General features: G+C 38.3%; 1 protein-coding gene across 3 annotated transcripts; it reads left to right on the top strand.

Annotated features, from left to right (window-relative positions):
- Positions 1 to 14,104: 14,104 nt before the first annotated feature.
- LOC121775708 (DUF21 domain-containing protein At4g14240-like) lies at positions 14,105 to 18,490 on the top strand. Of its 3 annotated transcripts, XM_042172730.1 has the most exons (14): positions 14,105 to 14,241; positions 14,396 to 14,705; positions 15,605 to 15,681; positions 15,811 to 15,894; positions 15,991 to 16,104; positions 16,276 to 16,359; positions 16,429 to 16,500; positions 16,745 to 16,812; positions 16,976 to 17,063; positions 17,142 to 17,215; positions 17,293 to 17,653; positions 17,727 to 17,773; positions 17,876 to 17,957; positions 18,202 to 18,490. In XM_042172730.1, exons 2-14 carry the CDS (start codon positions 14,468 to 14,470, stop codon positions 18,289 to 18,291), a joined length of 1,479 nt encoding a protein of 492 aa, XP_042028664.1. In that variant the 5' UTR covers positions 14,105 to 14,241; positions 14,396 to 14,467; the 3' UTR covers positions 18,292 to 18,490. The 3 variants fall into 3 exon arrangements, with proteins under 3 accessions (XP_042028664.1, XP_042028665.1, XP_042028663.1); XM_042172731.1 differs by lacking the exon at positions 14,105 to 14,241 and having other exon boundaries at positions 14,352 to 14,705; positions 17,749 to 17,773; XM_042172729.1 differs by lacking the exon at positions 14,105 to 14,241 and having other exon boundaries at positions 14,352 to 14,705.
- Positions 18,491 to 20,015: the final 1,525 nt, after the last annotated feature.

Below are 20,015 nucleotides of genomic sequence, written 5' to 3'. Positions count from 1 at the left end.
CAAGCTATATGGAAGATAACTGAACCGGATGGATCAGTTAGCAAATGTCATTGCCACTTGATCAAGGCGATCTCACTCTCGCCAGCCAACCAATGTAATTTATATAACTCCCGATTTGCACTACTTTAACAGTAAAGCGGCAAGTTCGGGGTGGATCCCACAGAGAAGCGAGTTTATCGAGTGTCTGCGTAGTGAATAAGGTTCGACTGCCGCCACGCTTTAATTTTGGGAGTTTTAACTACTAAGTTTACACTAGGTACAAAATAAATTATCTACTGGAACAAGTCATTGATTACTACTGGATCAAGTAAACGTCAGGCTGAAAATAAGAAATCAACTTAACTAAGCATGCTACGGAAAACATGAAACACCTTGCCACTCAACATGATTAAACACTTGGTCAAAGATTAAAAAGCTGAACTGAACTTGAAAACAATAAACACGAGAACGAAAACAAAACAACTCGATTTTATACTAAAAACTCAGAACAGTACAGGGAACATGCAGAATGTAAAAAGATCGAAACTTTAGCTACAATGCGAGATTTAAACTAAGCTAACTCTTCGGAGAATAAAGCAAGTAAACCGAGAGGTCCTAAGTGGGAAACTCGAGATAACACCGACAGATATCGAGAATTCGGTAGCGCTTCCTTCGGTCGCCCTTTCTAACTAAACATTTCTCTATCTAAATTATCTCTCGAACTGGGAAACTTAACTAAAATGTAAACTAAACTAAAGCGTCAACTAAAACGTAAAGGTGGGATTTTTTTTATTATGGTGGCACATCCTCTATTTATAAACACTTCGCACAATCTCCGGCTGGATAACGATCTTGGCAGAGGATATTCGCTCACGCTGTAAGCGAGCGACTCATTGATTGCTACGTGCCTTCCTTCTAGAATGACGTCGCTTTTCAATAACAGATTCATGACTCGGCTCCGTCCTTGCATCTCATGTATCAGCACGTGTCCTCTTCTAGAACGTCGTCCTTGGTAACAGAATGATGCGCACCATCCAGCTCATTAGCCTCACGTGTCCTTCTTCTGGAAGCCAGTGGTCCCCTCCTTAACTGCTTGATTACTCCCCTTGATCAACTCCCCGATTTTTGGCCTTTTTTTCGCCTGTTGTACTTGCTTGATCATTTTGGACTTGTTGTCTTGGTCAAGCGGCATTCCTGCACAATTAACACTTGCTTTTGCGCGATAAACCGATCAAGTAGCGTACTTTTTGCCCCTAAACTGATACATGAAATAGGCTTTATCACCGACCTATACAGCTACAGCACCGGCGGAAGGTCCTCAGGTATGGTAAGGGAATTAGATTTATATTTCGATTCACTCTTTTCTTTTGGTGATGAAGGTCCTACTCCACCCGCCCAAATCAAAGTCCTCGATTGGTGGGGAACCCACGAGAAAGATTTTCCCATACTTGCGTCAATGACCAAGGAGATTTTTTCTGTTCCGGTTTCCACTGTCGCCGTCGAGTCCGCATTTAATGTTGGCTCGCGTGTGTTGGATGAATCAAGAAGTAAGCTCTCCGCGAAAAATATGAAAGCCGTGGTGTTACTTGATGATTGGGCCAAAGCTGACGTTAGAGAATAAGAAACTGATTGGGATGATCGTCAGGAGGGATCACAAGATGAATTCATCGGGGATGAATCGTAGGCCAACCGTCAACCGCCGCCGGCCAAGCCAAATAGGTAAGTAAGGTAAGAGAACTACGTGGGCTTTGATTCCCTAATGTAAATGAGTATTGGGGATACGTTGGCACCTCAACTTAAATTTTAAATTTAAGTTGAGGTCAAGTCCTTTTTCCTTTATTTCTTTTTTTTTCCATTGGTTCCTACTTTTGACAATGAAGTAGATTTCTCTGTAAGGCTAAATCCGGGAAACTTTTGACAATTCTACTATAATTGTTGATTATTAGACTAAACACAACATTTAAAGTTAAATTGCTAAAGGTGTCCTCAATTTAGTTATGTAGAAAGATCTCCTTCGCCGATTAAGAGTATATATACTTATAAGTTTTTTTTATAAGAACTTCTAAGTCTTTTTGGAATTTGTAATTAGCTTCATTGTTGACTAGTAGTCTCATTTGTATTTAAATTTTTGTTTAAGACTTCAAGACCTCAAGATTTTTATGATTTGTAATTGTTGTAAGGTGTAATCTCAATAAAATTGCAACTTTCATCGTGATTTTTTTTAATTTTATTTGCGCACATTTCATACATAAACAATAAAAAAATGCAAAAATAAAAATTGGAAACCGGAACCGGAACCAGCGGTTCAGGCCGAAAACCGGCGGTTTTGAACCTCCTAGTAAACCGGCTATTTTTTGAAGCGGAACCGGAACCGTCGGGACCCTTGGCGGGCCGGTTCCGGTTCATGGGAAACGTGAACTGTGAACCACCGGTTAATGAACTGGAACCGGCGGTTCCTGAACCGTGTGCAAGCCTATCCCTAAGGTTCGGATGTCCCGGCGGACATCCCAAAAACACTTCCTGCCACGTCATAAGGACTTCCCACTGCACTGCCACGTCATAAGGACTTCCTACTGCACAGTGGCGGACTTCCGCTTCCATACTTCTTCAATTATATCGTTCTGGAGTCGAATATGGGCTTATTTTTGGTGCATGTCGGCAAATGCACGGACTCGCTCGACCTCGTCATGGGGTATCCCCATACGTACATTGTCCGTGGACCTTCCTCTTCGACAATCATGTTATGCATGATAATACATGCGTACATCATATCGGCGATGCTTTCAGCATACCACAGCCGTGATGGACCCTTCACTGTCGCCCATCGAGCCTAGAGCACATCAAATGCCCGCTCCACATCCTTGCGCGCTGCCTCCTGACGACCCGCAAAATATATACCTACTTTTCTTCTGTTGGGCATCTGGTCGTCTTCACAAAGACGGGCTACATAGGGTATATCCCAATCAGCCAAATAATAGCCCATGTTGTGCTGGTTGTCGTTGGCGACGAAATTGACGGTTGGACCGACGCCCATGCACTGGTCTTTGAAAAGGGACAACGACTAGATGACGTTGATGTCGTTGTTCGACCCTGCTACTCCAAAATAGGCATGCCAAATCCACAGTCGGTAGTCAGCTACCACTTCAAGGATCATCGTGGGATTCTTTCCCTTGAAACCCGTAGTGTACGCCCCTTTCCAGGCAGCGGGGCAGTTCTTCCACTCCCAGTGCATACAATCTATGCTACCTAGCATCCCCGAAAACCCCTGCCGAGTCCCGTGCAAATCCAGCAGAGCCTGACAATCTTCGGGGGTAGGCTTCCGAAGATACCTATCCCCGAATATCTCTCTAACGCCCTGACAAAAAATACTTTAGGCAATCGCAGACAGTCGTCTCGCCGATGTAGAGGTACTCATCGAACATGTCAGCCGCGCCTCCGTATGCCAGCTGCCTGATTGCAGTAGTGCACTTCTGAATCGGAGTGTGGCCGGGTTTACCAGCCGCATCCTCCCGCACCCTGAAATACCCGTATCGATGCTCTAAAGTGCCCACGATACGCAGAAAGAGCGGATGATGCATCCTAAAATGTCACCGGAACATGTTCCCCCAAATCATGGCTCCGAAGTGAAGTAATCCTCGTACAACTGACGGTGTGCAGCGAGGTGGTCCCAGGGTACTATAGATCGACGATGGATGGGTCGAGGTAATGTCGGCGCCAAGGCCGCCTGTATCTCCCTCTTCGCTGCCTCCCGCACACGTGCATGAATTCGCCTCATTATGTCATCATACCGCACCACTACCGCCCGCGCCCAGGCCACCACTACCACCCGCACCGCTACCGCTCGCACCAAAGCCACTATCACTACCACTATCAGCCATTCTGGATATATGAAAGAAATGTAGAGAGAGAGATACTCGTTAATACAAGTGGTGCGAATGAAATGAAGTTCAACGAGCCGTATTTATAGAATTTTTGAAAAAAAAATATAAAATAATCGGGACATTCGCGCGGACGTCCCGGGAATGCCGCGGAACTCCAGTGTCATGAGCGGACGTCCGTATCCGCATCACCGCTGCACAATGGCGGACATCCCGCGCGGAACTTCGGCACGCCGGCCGGTCGTCCGCCGAGACGGGCGCCATTGTGGATGCTCTAACAAAAGTGAGGAGGACCACGAGACATTGTTGTTAGTGGTTTGATAAAGAAGAAAGCTTAGCAATTTAAGTGTCCATAATTTGTTTGTACAAAGATTAGTGAAGTGTTCCAGATTCTTCCTAGTTTTGCTATAAGTGTGGAATGTATGTATGACAATTCTCAATCAATCAAATAGTGAAATCACATTCTGCACAATTTGTTCATTTTACTGTTTAAGCTTTCTTCTATGGATTACTTCATTTGTTTTCATGGTATCATAGTAGGAGAATCTTAGTGACCTACCCCTTGTTTTTATTTGCATCTTTCCCAAAATGGCAGAATCAAACAATTCCAATGTCACTTCTATTCCTTTAGCTGCTTTACCTCTTTTCTCTCAGCTACCACCTATCTCAGTTACCTCTTTTCTCTCAGCTACCACCTATCTCAGTTAACTAACTGTGGAAACTTGATGTAGCAACAACAAGAGGATGTTTGGATGTTGCAGTGTGTGGTTATGGGGTGGAGTCATTTCTCAATGGTGAAGCAAGCCCGCCACCTCAAATGTTGGCAAATCTAGTGGTAGGATCCTTGGTGATAAATCCAGCCTTTGTGGCATGGCAGAGACAAGATAGAAGGGTAGCTGGATGGTTGCTCTCATCATTGTCAGAGGGAGCTTTTTCTCTTATTGTTGGACTCAGGTCAGCATATTTGGGGAGCGCTTGAGACCAATTTTTCCAGAGTTATACAGTATAGGCAACAAATGCAAAGCCTCTAAAAGGAGGAACTCACAGTGAGTGAGTACATTGGTAAAATGAGAACCCATTTGATCTTCTTAGCTCAGTTGGATGCAGGGTTTCTGATGGAGAACAGATCCTGCACATCCTTGGAGGTTTAGGTCAAGAATATGATCCAACAGTGTGATTACATCTAAATCAGAACCTTGTTCGATTGGAGATGTCAGGTCCTTTCTTCTTAGCTTTGAGTCAAGAATGGAGACTACTTGGGCTAACTCCTCCAGCATTGATGCAACAGTAGTCTGGAATCAAGAAGTCAGTCCTACAACAACAAATTTGATTTGGGTGGAGGTAGAGGTGGATCCAGAAATCAAAGAGGAAGAAGATGAGGCAGAGGTTTTGGAAGATGAGGCAATAAAATTATTTGTCAGCTTTGTGAAAAGCCAGGGCACTCAGCAGCTAAGTGTTGGCATAGATTTGAACAAAACTACACTCCTCCTCAAGTCCAGTTCAAAACTATTTCAATCCATTTGCCCATTTGGTAAGTCAGTGTCTAGGACTCCTATAGCCAATTTCTCTGTTGGGAATCAATCTAAGTTTGCTTATGATTCATCTGCATCAACCAGGTGGTATCTAGATTCTAGAGCAACCCGTCATGTCTCAAATGCTCTAAGCATCCTCAACATAAGCTCAGAATACACAACAGGAGGTAAATCTTTGGTTCATGGAAATGGAGAATATGTTGCTATAGCTAATGTTGGAATCTGTTCTAAATTATCATTCCTCCAATTTTTCTAGAAAGCATCATCTTAAGAATCTCCAACATGTTCCCAATATTACCAAGAACATCCTTAGTGTCTCACAGTTTGCCAAAGATAACTCAGTTTTCTTTGAATTTCATCCATCTTTTTCTCTTGTTAAAGACCTGTGCTCCAAGGAATCATGCTCAAGGGAACACTTGAGAAGGACTCTATCATTTCCTAGTTGATCATTCTCCAATCTAGAGAAGCAATAGTTCCTGATTTAGCTCTTTTTCTGGTCTAGATATAGCCTTGTGGCATAATAGACTAGGACATCCTACTCTAGATGTTGTTAAAAATGCTTTGAATAGTTGTAATATCATTTTTGTTTCAATGAATGATCAATCATTTTGTCATCCATGTTCTATCTCCAAAGCACATAGAATGTCTTACTCTCTTTCTACCTCATTTTCTACTTTTCCTCTTTAAATAATTCATAGTGATTTATGGGGACCATCACCTATTGTTTCCAAAAATGTATTCTCCCACTATGTGTCCTTCATTAATATGTTTTCAAGGTTTAGTTGGATATATCTTCTGAAACACAAGAGTAGTGGTTATGATGTCTTTAAAAGTTTAAGACCATGAGTGAAAACCTCTTTAATTCAAAAATTAAAAACTTTCAATCTGATTGAGGAGGTGAATTTCAAGGCTTAACTACTTTTGTAAAAGATTGTGGGATTTCACATAGAATTTCATGCCCCTACACACCACAACAAATTGGCTTAACTGAGAGAACACATAGACATATTATAGAAACTGATCTAGCTCTTTTGGCTCAAACTTCACTCCCTCAACACTCCTGGGATGACGCTTTTCTTATTGTTGTACATTTGATAAATCGCATGCCCTCAAAGATCATAAAAAATATGTCTCCTTTTGAAAAGTTGCACTCACATAAGCCTGATTATTCCGCCCTAAGAGTGTTTGGCTGCTTATATTATCCTTTCACTAGACCATATAATAAGCATAAGCTTGATTACAGATCAGTGAGAGCGACTTTTTTGGGGTATAGTTCTTCTCACAAAGGATTCAAGGCTTTGCTTCCTGATGGAAAAGTGATTGTCACAAGAGATATAATCTTTGATGAATCTACTTGTCCATTTCAGTTTCAATCTTTTGTTTCTAACCAACAATCATCTGTTCAGTCAGCTTCCCCTTCAAGATCAGCATCTCTCAGATCACTCTCCACCACCACCATCTCCATCTCCCTCTCCTGCCTTTGATGCTTAGAACAATTCTGAGAATACTCATTCCAGCATTCCTTCTGATTCTTCTCAAATTCCATCTTCTTCAGATACTTCTCATACTACTCTTCTACTCAAAATCAGCCCACTCACCACATGACTTCCGGATCAAAAGCTGTCATTTTCTCTGTAGTTATCTATCCCTCTATGATTTCTAGATCTTCCTTAGAAGCTCTTCTCATTCCCATTTGGAAGGTTGTTTTGCTAACACAGTTTCTAGCTCTCCTTAAGAACAAAACATGAATTTTAACCACTCATCCTCCGGGCACAAATCTGATTAGTTGTAATTGGGTTTCAAACTCAAATTTCATCTTTCTGGTGCCATTTCTAGGCACAAGGCATGGTTGGTTGCTCAAGGGTTTTCTCAACAACCTAGCTTTGACTTCAATGAAACTTTCGGCCTAGATTGATGTGAATAATATCTTCATGAATGGTGATCTTGAAGAGGATATTTGTATGAAGCAGCCTATTGGGTTTGAGCAAGGTGGACCTCACCTAGTTTTATACAATATATGGCCTCAAACAAGCATCAAGGGCCTGGTTTTATACAATTCACTCTTTTCTACTATCTCTTGGTTTTACTCAATCTAAGGCCGATGCTTCTATGTTTTTCAGACATAGAGGGGATGAAGTGCTTTATCTATTGACTTATGTTGATGATACGCTAATTAAAGGGAACTCCACTTCTTCTATACAGAAAATCATCCCTCAATTAAACTCCCACTTTTCTTTAGAAGATCTTGGGAAGATGAGCTTTTTTCTTGGAGTCGAAGTGATAAGGACTGTCAGGGTGGACTGCATCTATGTCAGTCGAATTACATCAAAGATCCATAAGTGGATTCTGTACATATTTTGGCAGAAATTTGATCTCTTGGTATGGGAAAAGCAAGGTGTTGTTGCAAGATCCAACACGGAAGCTGAATATAGAAATTTGGCTATGGCAGCTTCTAAGGTTGCTTGGCTTGGCACATTGCTTGGTGAGTTAAAGGTCAAGTGAAGTTCAAGTCCAGTGATCTGGGGGGATAATTTGAGTGCCATTGCTTTAGCATCAAATCCAGTAATGCATGCTAGAACTAAACATATAGAGTTGGATATTCACTTTATGAGGGACAAATTGTAGGGAAAGGAGATCTAATTAAGGCATGACCCCACTGTAGATCAAAATGCAGATATCTTTACAAAGCCTCTGAGCAGGAAATCCTTTGTGAAGCATAGGGAAAGACTCGAAGTAGTATCCTCAGCCTCACTCGGATTGAGGGGATATGTTAGAGGACCTTGAAAAGATCAAGTTGAAGATGGAAGCAAGATTGTGTGCAATACAGAAGTGAATGAAATGAATGGAGTTGTTGATCACGTGAGAGTGCAAGGAGCACGTAACATGGTCAAGTGATGCACTTTTTATTAGCACTAAATAAACCTGCAAGTGTATAGAGTAGATCTAGTATAGCTAAATGTCAGTACCAGATATAGAATACAGGGAAAACTATCTACTAAGCGTCTTCTACTATTTGGCAAAACAAAAGGTTTTGGATTTTTGGAAAATAAAAGTTGTAAAAACAAGAGCAAATAACAATTGCAGAATAAAACACAAAGATTAATCAGATGAGAAAGGGAATTACAGGGATGTGCTTTCACAGTTATGGTTATACTAATTCCAACTAAAACACCCTAGCACAGTTCATACATCACTAGAACGAGTCACAAAGGTATTGCCCATGCGGCACAAAGTTGATCACAGACACTAGAGGCGTTATTTCCTAGATTTGTAACTTCTAAAAGCTCTTAAGACTCCTAATGTTCTTGCTCGCAATTAACAGTGTCGTTTTAAGGGAAACTAATTGTAACGTCAACTAAGCTCTTCTAACTCACAAACATCCTCTCACGATTATGTTGCAAGCCAATAGATCATCACAGAATGTGTCACTCAAACGTGAAACATTTATCCAAATTTTAGAATAGAAGCGAAGTAATGAACAAAACAGATATTAAATAAAAAGAAATTGTATAACCAAAGTCCTTACTAACACATCCCTAGAATTCTATGAATTTAGTTACACATGATAGAATAATCTAAAAACATAGTTTGTAGGGAAAATAAAGAAAACATAAGAATTGTAATGATAGAACTCAAAGGTTAAATCTTGTAGCCTTGATCTTCTCTTGAATCCTTCTTCAAACACTTTCAATGTTGATGAATAATGGAAGAACTCTCAAATAGGATCTCTGGAAAATTATGTAGCAAAAAAGGGTTTCTTTGATGAAGCTTTTGGGGGTATTTATAGCCTTCAATTTCATGCCCCTAAATATTGCAAATATTCAGCACAATATGGTAAATTTTGGAGAGAAAGTAGGTCAATTTTGTGCGTCGCGTTTTCCCAACAGTCGTTGTAGATTGTTTTCGTAGCTTCTGTCTCTTGATTAGCGGTCGTTACACTTATTTCAGAGGTCGCTGATAATCATCCTGTAGCGGTAGCTACTGGATCTCTGGGAGCGGTCGCGAGACGTCATAATTGCCGAAAAGTATGGAAGAAATGAATTAAGCATGAATTAACGCAATCAAATCAAACAAGGCTTATTAGTGCACTTTCATTACTAACTCGTAGATCACCTTAAATTCATGCACTCACAAGTGGCAAACTTCCAAATATGGGAAGTGTATTTATTTCTCACTCTCAAAGTGTATATGGTATACACATGCATCATGCAAAGTTTACCATATGCTTGCTCAAAATCTAATTCTTCATCTACTAGATGTCATTAAGCATCAAAAGTCCGAAAGGTCTTTATTTTTTGTTGTAATGTAGGCTCTTTGGTAAATGGGGAATATTTGGATAAAAAGTGACTAAAAATAAAAATTCCAAAGTAGAGTAAAATAAACTCCACTTTTCTTTCAACCCAAGACACTTTTGACATTTATTCTAACTTCAACTCACTTTCCCAAACCTTTGATTTTCTTTCTTTACACAACCTTCTTTCTTTTCTTTTTCTCTTTCTGTTTTATTTATATATACTAAATGCATCTTTTCTAGATCAAGCACACTTTGAATTTTTATTTTTCACAACTTGCACTTTTTCTATATTTAAGCACAATACTTTTCTACTATTTAGTTTTCCTCTTATCTCTCCGATTCTTTTACAAAAGATAATAAATATAACTATACTAACCCAAGGAATTGTCCCCATTGATTTGGTTTCCAAAAAATAGGCTTAAAGGCTAAAAATTGGCTCCAAAGGGTAAAAGAGATTTTTGAAAAGGATAAAAAAAATTGGATATAAAAGTAGCTATGAAAAAATGGTCTAACATCTTCCCTTATCAACTTAAAGCCTATGTAAACTTAGACAGGAGCAAGTTCTACAAACATATACAAGTATGCAGATAAACCACACAAGAAAGAATTAAGGCTCAAAACTCACAAAGTAAAAGCATGATTCAAGGCGAACCATCAAATCAAAACGTCAAGCCAAGCTTAATCACAAATGAAAAAAACTTAATATCATAGGCAATTCTTTCTAATGTGTACATATACATGTGTGTTTCTAAATTCTTCATGATATGTTTATTACATATTCACCTTCAGGTTCTTTTAAAAACTAAAACCAAAACAAACCTAAACTCACGGTCCACCACGTCATCTCCCCAAACTTATTCACAACAAAGTGTAGAATAAGTTTATAGTAGTCGGTTGGGACGTGAGTAATCTATAAAAGCAGTAAAGATACCTTGAAATTTCACACTGAGGCTGGACGGGGCAAATATTCCAAAAATTCAAAAAATTGCGGTTGGAGTGCGGTGAAAGATCCAGCGGTTGCTTGGAGTGTTCCAGTGGTCGCTGGTGAAGAAACTGAACCGTTCTAGTAGGTTGCTGGGCTAAGTCCAGTAGCTGTGAAATTTCAATAACACAAAAACAAAGATTAAACTTCAAAAGCAAACTGAAAGAAAAATAAAAGAAGTGTAAACTGTTGGGTTGCCTCCCAACAAGCACTTGCTTTTCGTCTTTAGCTTGACGTTCTTTGGAGCTCATGAGTTATCCCCATCTTGGGAATTCCTTTATGTAACACCCTTAACTGATGTCACATTTTGGTACTTTTTTTTTGTGCAACATCGATCAGAAAAACTATTATATACTAACTTGTATAAATAACCATAAACTTGCCCAAAAACTATATACATACATATGCACAAATTTGAACAGTTCTTCACAAAAACACACATACTTAGAAAAGGTTTAGAAAGAAAATAAAACATCCCAGATTACATTGTACTCCTATACATGCCACGGCTAATATATCTAAGAGAGTACCCACACACAAAAGTTCGCTAGTGACCCGACTCGAGCAGTTGTACACAAAAGAGTTAGTTTGATCGCCTAGTATGTATAGAAAAAAAAATTAAAGAATGAGCTCCAACTAAATCAACAGTAACTCACTGTTAACGCATAATTTGGAGTTAAATGAAAATCGTACAACTTATACAGTTAATATTATTAACCATAAGTCCTTTTCTCCATAACTGACATCTTCATAACTATGCACATATGCCTACTTTTGAAGATAAAACAATAATACATATCTTACATTCGTGTCAGTATCCTTTAAGTTCCTAATACTGAAATAAGTAAATAAATAGAGGTTTGAATTTATGTGAACAAATGAATTGCAGAAATATGGTTCATTACTTTACTTTAGTCCCTCTGCCCCATAATAAGAGTTGTATTTTACCCTTTCGGTCCGTCCTATTATAAGAGTCACATTTCACCTTTACCTTAAATGGTAAGTAAATCTCACATTTCACTAAATCACTTTACTCACACTCTATTATAAAATCAATATAAAAAAAGTAGACCTCATATTTCACTAACTTTTCCAACTCACTATACTTTACATTTATTAAAACTCGTGCTCACGCCAAATGTGACTCCTATTATGGGACGGAGGGAGTATAAAATAACAATCAAGACATCCAATTTGTTTCAACATGAATACTAGGGTGAATAACATAATTAAAAACATGCAACTCCAAACAGTCCATAAGACCCTTAAAAAGTTTTCACTATTTAGCTTACCCTTTTGGATATTTTCTTGATTCTCCCATATACCATTATATCATGATTTCATTGTTTGTCAAGCAATTAGAATCATTATTACACATAATTAAAGAAAAAATTAAGCCTTTGACTATCACAACTTAAATTTATATAAACATAAGAGTTACTTTCAGTCCCTGGAATTCATTCAGATTAGGTAATAGAGTTGTCGCCCGGCCCAACTCGGCCCATGCCCGGTATGGGCCGGCCCAAGCCCATCCCATCAGTTAAACGAAGCGGGCCTAGGCTGAGCTCATTAGTTGAGATGGGCTCCAATTGGGCCAATTTGTAAACCCAGACCCCAGCCCTTGCCCAGGACCATCTGAAGCCCAACCCATGTCCCGGCCCATCAAAGGCCCAACTTCTATAATTAGTTTTTTAATGTAATTAGGTGATTAATCGCTAAAAATATTCCCTCTGTCCCATAAAAATATGTGCACTTTCCTTTTTCGTCCGTCCCATTAAAATATGCGTATTCCATTTTTGAAAAGTTATATCAATTTAATAATGTAGGTCTCACTATCCACTAGCAGCACTTCAACTATCATTCTCCTCTTCTCTTACTTTACCAATTTTATCTTAATTCTCATGCCATACCCATTGCCCATATTTTTATAGGACGGAATGAGTAGTGTATATCTCTATATATGCATGTCATCTTGTGCACAAGACATGTTATTTTTTTCTATATCATTCAAATTTTTTGGATATCTCCGAATAGACTTAAACAGTAATAGTTTAATATCGACATAAGTTTCTAACTAAACCATGAATGCAACATTCAATCTTGACTACATCTAATTTTTTCTTATATTTTTTTATCGAAAATGTAAAAAAAGATGGTTATGAAGTTTAACTTTAAGAATACTACGTATTCAAACCTTAGTATTTGATGAATAATTATAGAATTCTTTAAATTTGTTAGTTAGTTCATATACTTGTAGTTTTAAAAATACAACATCAACCCATATATCATCATCTACTAACAATATTGGTTATTCCTTTAGTTATACAATTACTTTTAAATAGAATAAAAAACATGAAAAATATTATTAATACAAAGTCAATAAATGAATTTCAACTCATTATTTAGATTTAGTTAACGAGATATAAATACAAATTATATATTTTATTTTTCCATATAATACATTTAGGATATCTCTAAAATACATAAACAAAAAATTTAAATAAAGCCCGGCCTAGCCCGGCCCACATGGCAAGTGGGCCTGGGCCGGGCCAGGCTTAGCAAAATTAGAAAAAGCCTAGCCCAGCCCGTCTCACACATGGCCTGGGCCTCAATATGGGCGGGCTAGACTGGGCTGGACCAGCCCGACTCACTTGACAATTCTATTCAAGACATCCAATTTGTGACAACATCGGATACTAGGGTGAATAACATATTTAAAAATATGCAACTACAAACAGTTCATAAGACTCTTAAAAAGTTTTCGCTCTTTAGTTTACCCTTTTGGATATTTTCTTGATTCTCCCACATACCATTATATCATGTTTTCATTGTTTGTCAAGCAATTAGAAGCATTATTACACATAATTAAAGAAAAAATTAAGCCTTTGACTATCACAACTTAAATTTGTATAAACATAAAGGGTTACTTTCAGTCCCTAGAATTCATAGGGATTAGGTAACCATAGAAAAAATTAAACAAATCATAATTAAATGACTAGACCTGAAATAGCGATTAGATGAAACTCGAAAATCGATCTTAAAGCTTTTCGTCTTCGGTTGCCTTCATCAAGGGATGATGATGATGGATAAAGGAAGATGAAATATGAATTTGAATGTGTAAAACTAGATATTGAAATATAGGGTACTGATAAAATGCAAACTCTATATACTGTACAAATTCTAAAATTTTCAACACAATACAGTGTAAAATTTTAAGATTTTGATGTCAACAAAATATCAATACAATGTCAACACATTATCAACACGGTGTCAACCACCGTTTTGATATTTTTGATTGATGTATTTTATCATCTGTTGACATTTTCTAACGATCCATGTCATAATTTAAAATTTGAATTTGAATTTGAATTTGATTACATCTCTATCACATTTACAAATTACAATAGTCATTGACTATACAACATAGGCTCCAATCTATCCAAGGTTGTCCTTGTTAATGCAATTCATCTAACACATCTGAATGAACTAAAGAGTACACTATTTAATCAAAGGCAAGATGCGAGACAGAAGCACGTCGATTTGTTGTACTCTGATCACATTGGGAAATTAAAAATGGTTTGTCATATGTATATGTATGATCATTTTTTTTCAATTTTAATTATATGAGTTTTGATAATTTAATTATGTAATCTTTTATTTTAAATATTAATTTGAGACAACACTGCAAATCCTAACCGCCTCTCTCTTTTCTGAATATCTCATCACGCAGAGACACACACACAGGCTGAAACCGGATATTCGCAGTGGATAATTAGGATCGGCGCTGTGTGGTGGTACGTTTATGCGCTTTGTGAATGCGACGGCGCTGCTGCTGTCGATAGCGTTGAAGAAGGGCGGGATGTTAGGATCGGAGATAGAGTTCGGCAATGTGTGGTGGTACGTTTACGCAGGCATATCCTGCTTCCTGGTGATCTTCGCTGGGGTAATGTCGGGCCTCACGCTCGGCCTCATGTCGTTAGGCCTCGTCGAGCTCGAGATCCTCCAGCGAAGCGGCACCCCCGCAGAGAAGAAACAGTCTGGTCGGTCATTAACACTATCCTTTTCTTTTCTCCGATTTTTTGTTCATCACCTGTTTTTAATATTTGTTGATTGATTGTGATGATTGATCCCTGCGATTTCAATTTTAGGATTCGATTTTTTTATTTTGGTTGTTTTTGATGTTTTGTTTTCTCATGGTGATTGGGGTTATTGGCTAAGGATTTATTTTAGTTACAAAGAATTGGGAATTGGAGACATGGATCTCAGTTTCATATATTGTCGCTTTGATATTGTTATTGTTGAAAGTTTTATGATGATTCTGATATGGATTACTAGGAATGGAAAGGATGGTGATTGGATCCAAGTGATTGCTGATTTCTAGGCCTATTGCATTACCTTTTAATTTGTTTTAAATTAAGTAAGTTAGGATTTCATGGGATTTGAATAAATTAGGGATTGATTGAATAATTGAATTCATTAGAGCAAATTTGATGGGATTATTGTCTACTACACTCCAATATATTCCATAGGGGAGTTTGAAGAATGTATCAAGAGAGATCAAAGTTATTAGGCGGTGAAAACAGAGGCCTCGGTGAGAGGATTATTATCAATTTTATTTCCATGTTCTGTTGGTTCTTGTTTACAAAAGCTTGGGAGTTATTTTCTATTCTTTATCTTCGAGTTGTTTATCCTCTGGTTCTTAACTGCCTTATCACCCCATATCAGATTCACCGTTGTTACTTAGCTGTTGAAAAGTTATGATGAATATGATAGAGATTGAGTTTATAACAACGAGCGAATACTAGAATCTTGATTTTCTTAACTTATGCTTAGCCGAAGCTGATAGTGTAACGAGTATAGTATATAGAAAATACCTTAGCAAAGTACTACCATTGAAGGAGCTCTCTCTTTCTCATGCTTTTCTCCCTTGAATCTTCAGCTACGATATTCCCGGTGGTTAAGAAGCAGCATCAGCTTCTTGTGACATTGCTTTTATGTAATGCCGCTGCAATGGAGGTACAGATCACCCTGTTACCATTTGTTCTAGATATGCGTTTCTCAGTCAAGCCAAAAGCAGCAAATTTGTATATTTCTTGTACTAGTTATGGCATATATGCTCACTTTCATTTTCTTTCCAACTTGCAGGCCCTTCCTCTATACCTAGATAAGATCTTCAATCAATATGTTGCCATTATACTATCAGTTACTTTTGTCTTGTTTTTTGGGGAGGTATTGGTTCTACATGTTCAATCTCATGTTCAATATGTTGACCCTCACTTTTCGGTGTTCATTCTCCTATGAGTTTTTTTTAAATTATCTTGTCAGGTCATCCCTCAAGCAATATGCACTAGATATGGGCTCGCCGTAGGTGCTAATTGTGTCTGGCTTGTTCGTTTTCTGATGATTGTTTGCTACCCGATTGCGTACCCAATCGGCAAGGTAATTATTGACATTGACTGCAATGTGTTTTACTAGCCTACTTTTCGGTCAAAGTGATTGTAAACTTATATTAACACACTTACGCTTTTATATTTGTCCTACCTTTAACATGATGAATCTTAAATAAATTGAAACTTTGAATCTCGTGATTTAGTCGTTCAATGAATTTAGGTTCTGGATTGGGTTCTGGGGCATAATGATGCGCTGTTTAGACGAGCTCAGCTGAAAGCTCTCGTTTCTATCCACAGCCAGGAGGTAAAGCACTTGCAAGTTGGTGGAGTCTTTGGTTCTTTACCAAATTAAGCTGCCCTCTTTGGTTTTCAGGCTGGAAAAGGTGGTGAACTTACACATGATGAGACAACAATTATTAGTGGAGCACTAGATTTGACAGAGAAGGTATGACATAGCAGCTTGTGCTCCTTATTTTGCTAAGGAACGGCATTCTACTTTTCCTTTTAACATGCACCACCTTCTTTCATGTGGGAACTGGGACGCTTGGGATTGTTCCTTCTTCCTGTCATAGCTTCCTTTTTCCTATTGCCTTTGATCTATATGACCACTGCAGGTTGTAGATCATAGTAATCTCAGTTATGCTATGTTATGAAAGCATCTTCATCTACTTTTACTTTTTTTCAACCAGACTGCTGAGGAGGCCATGACGCCAATCGAGTCAACATTTTCGCTGGATGTTAACTCTAAGCTTGACTGGTTAGATTTGCTTGCCTGATAGAAACAGTTTCTTTACATTTCATCAGATAAGAATAACAATTTCTAGGTTCAGTTGTTAAGCTGGATGCATTATTTTCATTCTACACAAGTGAGTTTATTGATTTAAGCCAAACATCATATAAAATGATTTGCATTGTCTCAGGGAAGCAATTGGTAAGGTTCTGGCTCGTGGTCATAGCCGCGTTCCAGTCTACTCTGGGAATTCAAGGAATGTCATTGGGCTTTTACTGGTAAGATTATGGAAATAGAACCATCACCAATTCCTTATCCTCGACACACGACGCTTACACACACGACTCGATAATTAGGTAAAAAGCCTTCTCACTGTAAGAGCAGAGACGGAAACCCCTGTCAGTGCTGTTTCCATTCGGAGAATCCCTCGGTATGGTGTTGAACTATTGCCATTCTCATTGTATATACGAATTTAATTTTGATTCATCTATTCTGTTGGTTTTCTAGTGTTCCTGCGGATATGCCCCTCTACGACATACTCAATGAGTTTCAAAAGGGTAGTAGCCATATGGCCGCTGTTGTGAAGGCCAAAGGCCAAAGCAAAAGGCCTCCATCAATTTTGGAGAAGTCTGAGGGGAACGAACCCACAAACGGGGATTCGGATATAACCACCCCATTGCTAAAAAAGAAAGAAGATAAGCCCGATACTATTGTTGTCGACATTGAGAAGGTTTCAAAGCCGCCATCCAAAGCTAACCTTGCGTATAATGAAGCAGTTCTTAATGGGCTGGTTGCTCCAGATGAGTCAGAAGATGGTGAAGTCATTGGCATCATCACTTTAGAAGATGTTTTCGAAGAACTTCTACAGGTAGAGATTCTTCGAAAATTGAATCGTTTGCCTCGTTATCTTTAGTTTTATGGATATCTCTTTTATGACTCAGGAGGAAATTGTTGATGAGACAGATGAGTATGTTGATGTCCATAAGAGGTACTTGAGAATCATATTTTCTGCGGCGATTATTGATGTGATATACATTTGCAGTCATGTATTTATGTATGTTTGAATTCTACTTTTGACATTCTTCTGTAGGATACGCGTGGCAGCAGCTGCAGCTGCTTCGTCTGTAGCACGAACCCCTTCAATCCGGAGGTTAACTGCCCAGAAAGGAGCTGTAAGTAAAATCTTGAGCATTAACGCACTTCTACTTTGTTATTATGCATATAAAACTCGTTTTGACATTAACGCACTTCTATTTATGTATGTGCAAATATCTTTTTCTTGATGAGCAACATCTTATATGATTTTTGGTGATGTTAATACTCCCAACCCTATAACAAGACAAGAACCCATGATTGCAATGTATCTATAAGTTCCTTTGCTTCTGCTTATAAGCCTCTCTCTCGATTTATGCACAGGGGTCAAAGCAAGGGCCGGCTCTGAAAAAAGTGGGGGAGGAGGACACCACTTCGGCGAAGCTTCTGAGTAGCCTTGGTGAGGCGAAGTGATAATAAGACGCCATAAATTTCACGCGTTGGATAAGTCATAACCAATCTTGTGCAATAGTGTTAATTCTTTATACGTTAGACCCCAAATTCTGTAATGTGCAATTTAGAGTTAATGCTTGTACATTTCTAACTCAAGACAAGAATATGATATGCTTTGTTTTGTTTATTTAGTAGAAAAGTTACATCCTTATTTTGTGTATATCTCAATAATCTTTTACCATTTAGAGACTGGAGAGAGAGAGAGAGAGTTATGCAAGAAAACAGAAGACTTGTCATCTTCATACATATATTTTCAGACAGATACTTTGCCGGAAACTCTCAACCATGGCCTTCAAATTTCCATCTGACAAGAATCACAGAGCACCTCCAAGCGATGTAGAGACGCGCGTGTTGCTCTTGAACATAACGCGCGCACTTCTGCCATGGCCTCACCGCCCTCTGCATCTGAGTCGACTCCATGATCATCGAGGTTTCGTGGTCTTTATCTGCTAGATTGATCGATGAGCTGCTTCCCACTTTTTTATCTGCTAGTTTGTATATAAATACACACACATAGAGATGTATGTGGTTTTTTGCTTGTGATACCAAGTTGAGAAGGGACCCATTGTTTGGGAAAGGATGAATAAGCAGAGTCATCAGTTTGTCTCCCTGCCAAACTCCATTGGAAAGGACTGCCCCTCTCATTTATATAATCAAACTTTTTTTTAAAAACTTCTGTCTCAGTTTGTAGCTGTAATATGGGATTTAAATAGAAGCTGATTTTCAGCATCAAACTGGAAGTTTGTGTATGTGTTTTTATCTTGTACTCCAACTTAATTTGTGCATGATAGATATTTTGAGTTATATAGTGTGTGCTGTGATGCACTAAACATTAATATTAATTAAATTGTGTTTCACCTTTACTCCAACTCATAAGCATAACTTTGTCTTTCGCAGGTTTGTTAATTTTCAACATAACACGAAAAATTGACAAGAATGTGCACATAATTAATGAGTTGTTTAAACACATATATGATTGAATGTATTAAAATGAAGCAAGAATAAAACTTTTTGTATGATTTATGTATATGAAACAAATGTGAAACATTTTGTATAAGTTATATATTTATCGCAACATAAACACTAAAATATCAAGACTAAAAAGGACAAAAAAGCGCAAAAAGGTCCGAAAATAATGCAAAAATGCATTAAATATAATTAAGTCTTTGTCCATAAATCTATGGTTAGGGATGTCAATTGGGCTAACCCGCTCGGGTTTGGGCCAATCCACTCGGGTTGTCGGGCTATTAGGGTGTGGGTTATTCGTGTTGTGTATTTTTCGGGCTATAAATTTTCTGTCCTAACCCTAAATCTTCGGGTTTCGAGCTAACCCACGGGCTATTCTGGTCAAAAAGCTGTAACACCCCGAGTTTTTCATGCACGGATTTCGGAGTATAAATAAATTTAGGATGAAGAGACGGTTGGAAATTAAGGTGCGAGGAAATTTAAGTTTTGAATTAAAAATTGTTGGAAAAATTGAAATACAAGAATAGTGGATACATGCAAGTTGTTACATCATGATACTAAAACCAGGAATACTACACGTTTACTTTACGAGCTCCAATACCTAGTATTACATGGAAATGGGAGTACAGCTTTCATCTATCCCTATCTTAGGATGAGGATTAGTCAAAAGAGGAAAATGAGACAAAATAGTGATGTAAGTAAATCTTCTCTCTTCTCCT

Source organism: Salvia splendens, chromosome 18 (assembly GCF_004379255.2).
Source record: "Salvia splendens isolate huo1 chromosome 18, SspV2, whole genome shotgun sequence".
Lineage (NCBI taxonomy): Eukaryota > Viridiplantae > Streptophyta > Magnoliopsida > Lamiales > Lamiaceae > Salvia > Salvia splendens.
The sequence above is the reverse complement of the archived record's forward strand: the minus strand, read 5'-3'. Positions and strand labels throughout refer to the sequence as shown.

What these genes read in the sequence shown, in the direction of transcription:
- LOC121775708 (XM_042172730.1), top strand. Translation starts at nt 14,468, where the DNA reads ATGCGCTTTGTGAATGCGACGGCGCTGCTGCTGTCGATAGCGTTGAAG. An exon ending in TTGTCTTGTTTTTTGGGGAG is followed by an intron (nt 15,895 to 15,990) that starts GTATTGGTTCTA and finishes TTATCTTGTCAG; the next exon opens with GTCATCCCTCAAGCAATATG. An exon ending in ATGTCATTGGGCTTTTACTG is followed by an intron (nt 17,064 to 17,141) that starts GTAAGATTATGG and finishes CTCGATAATTAG; the next exon opens with GTAAAAAGCCTTCTCACTGT.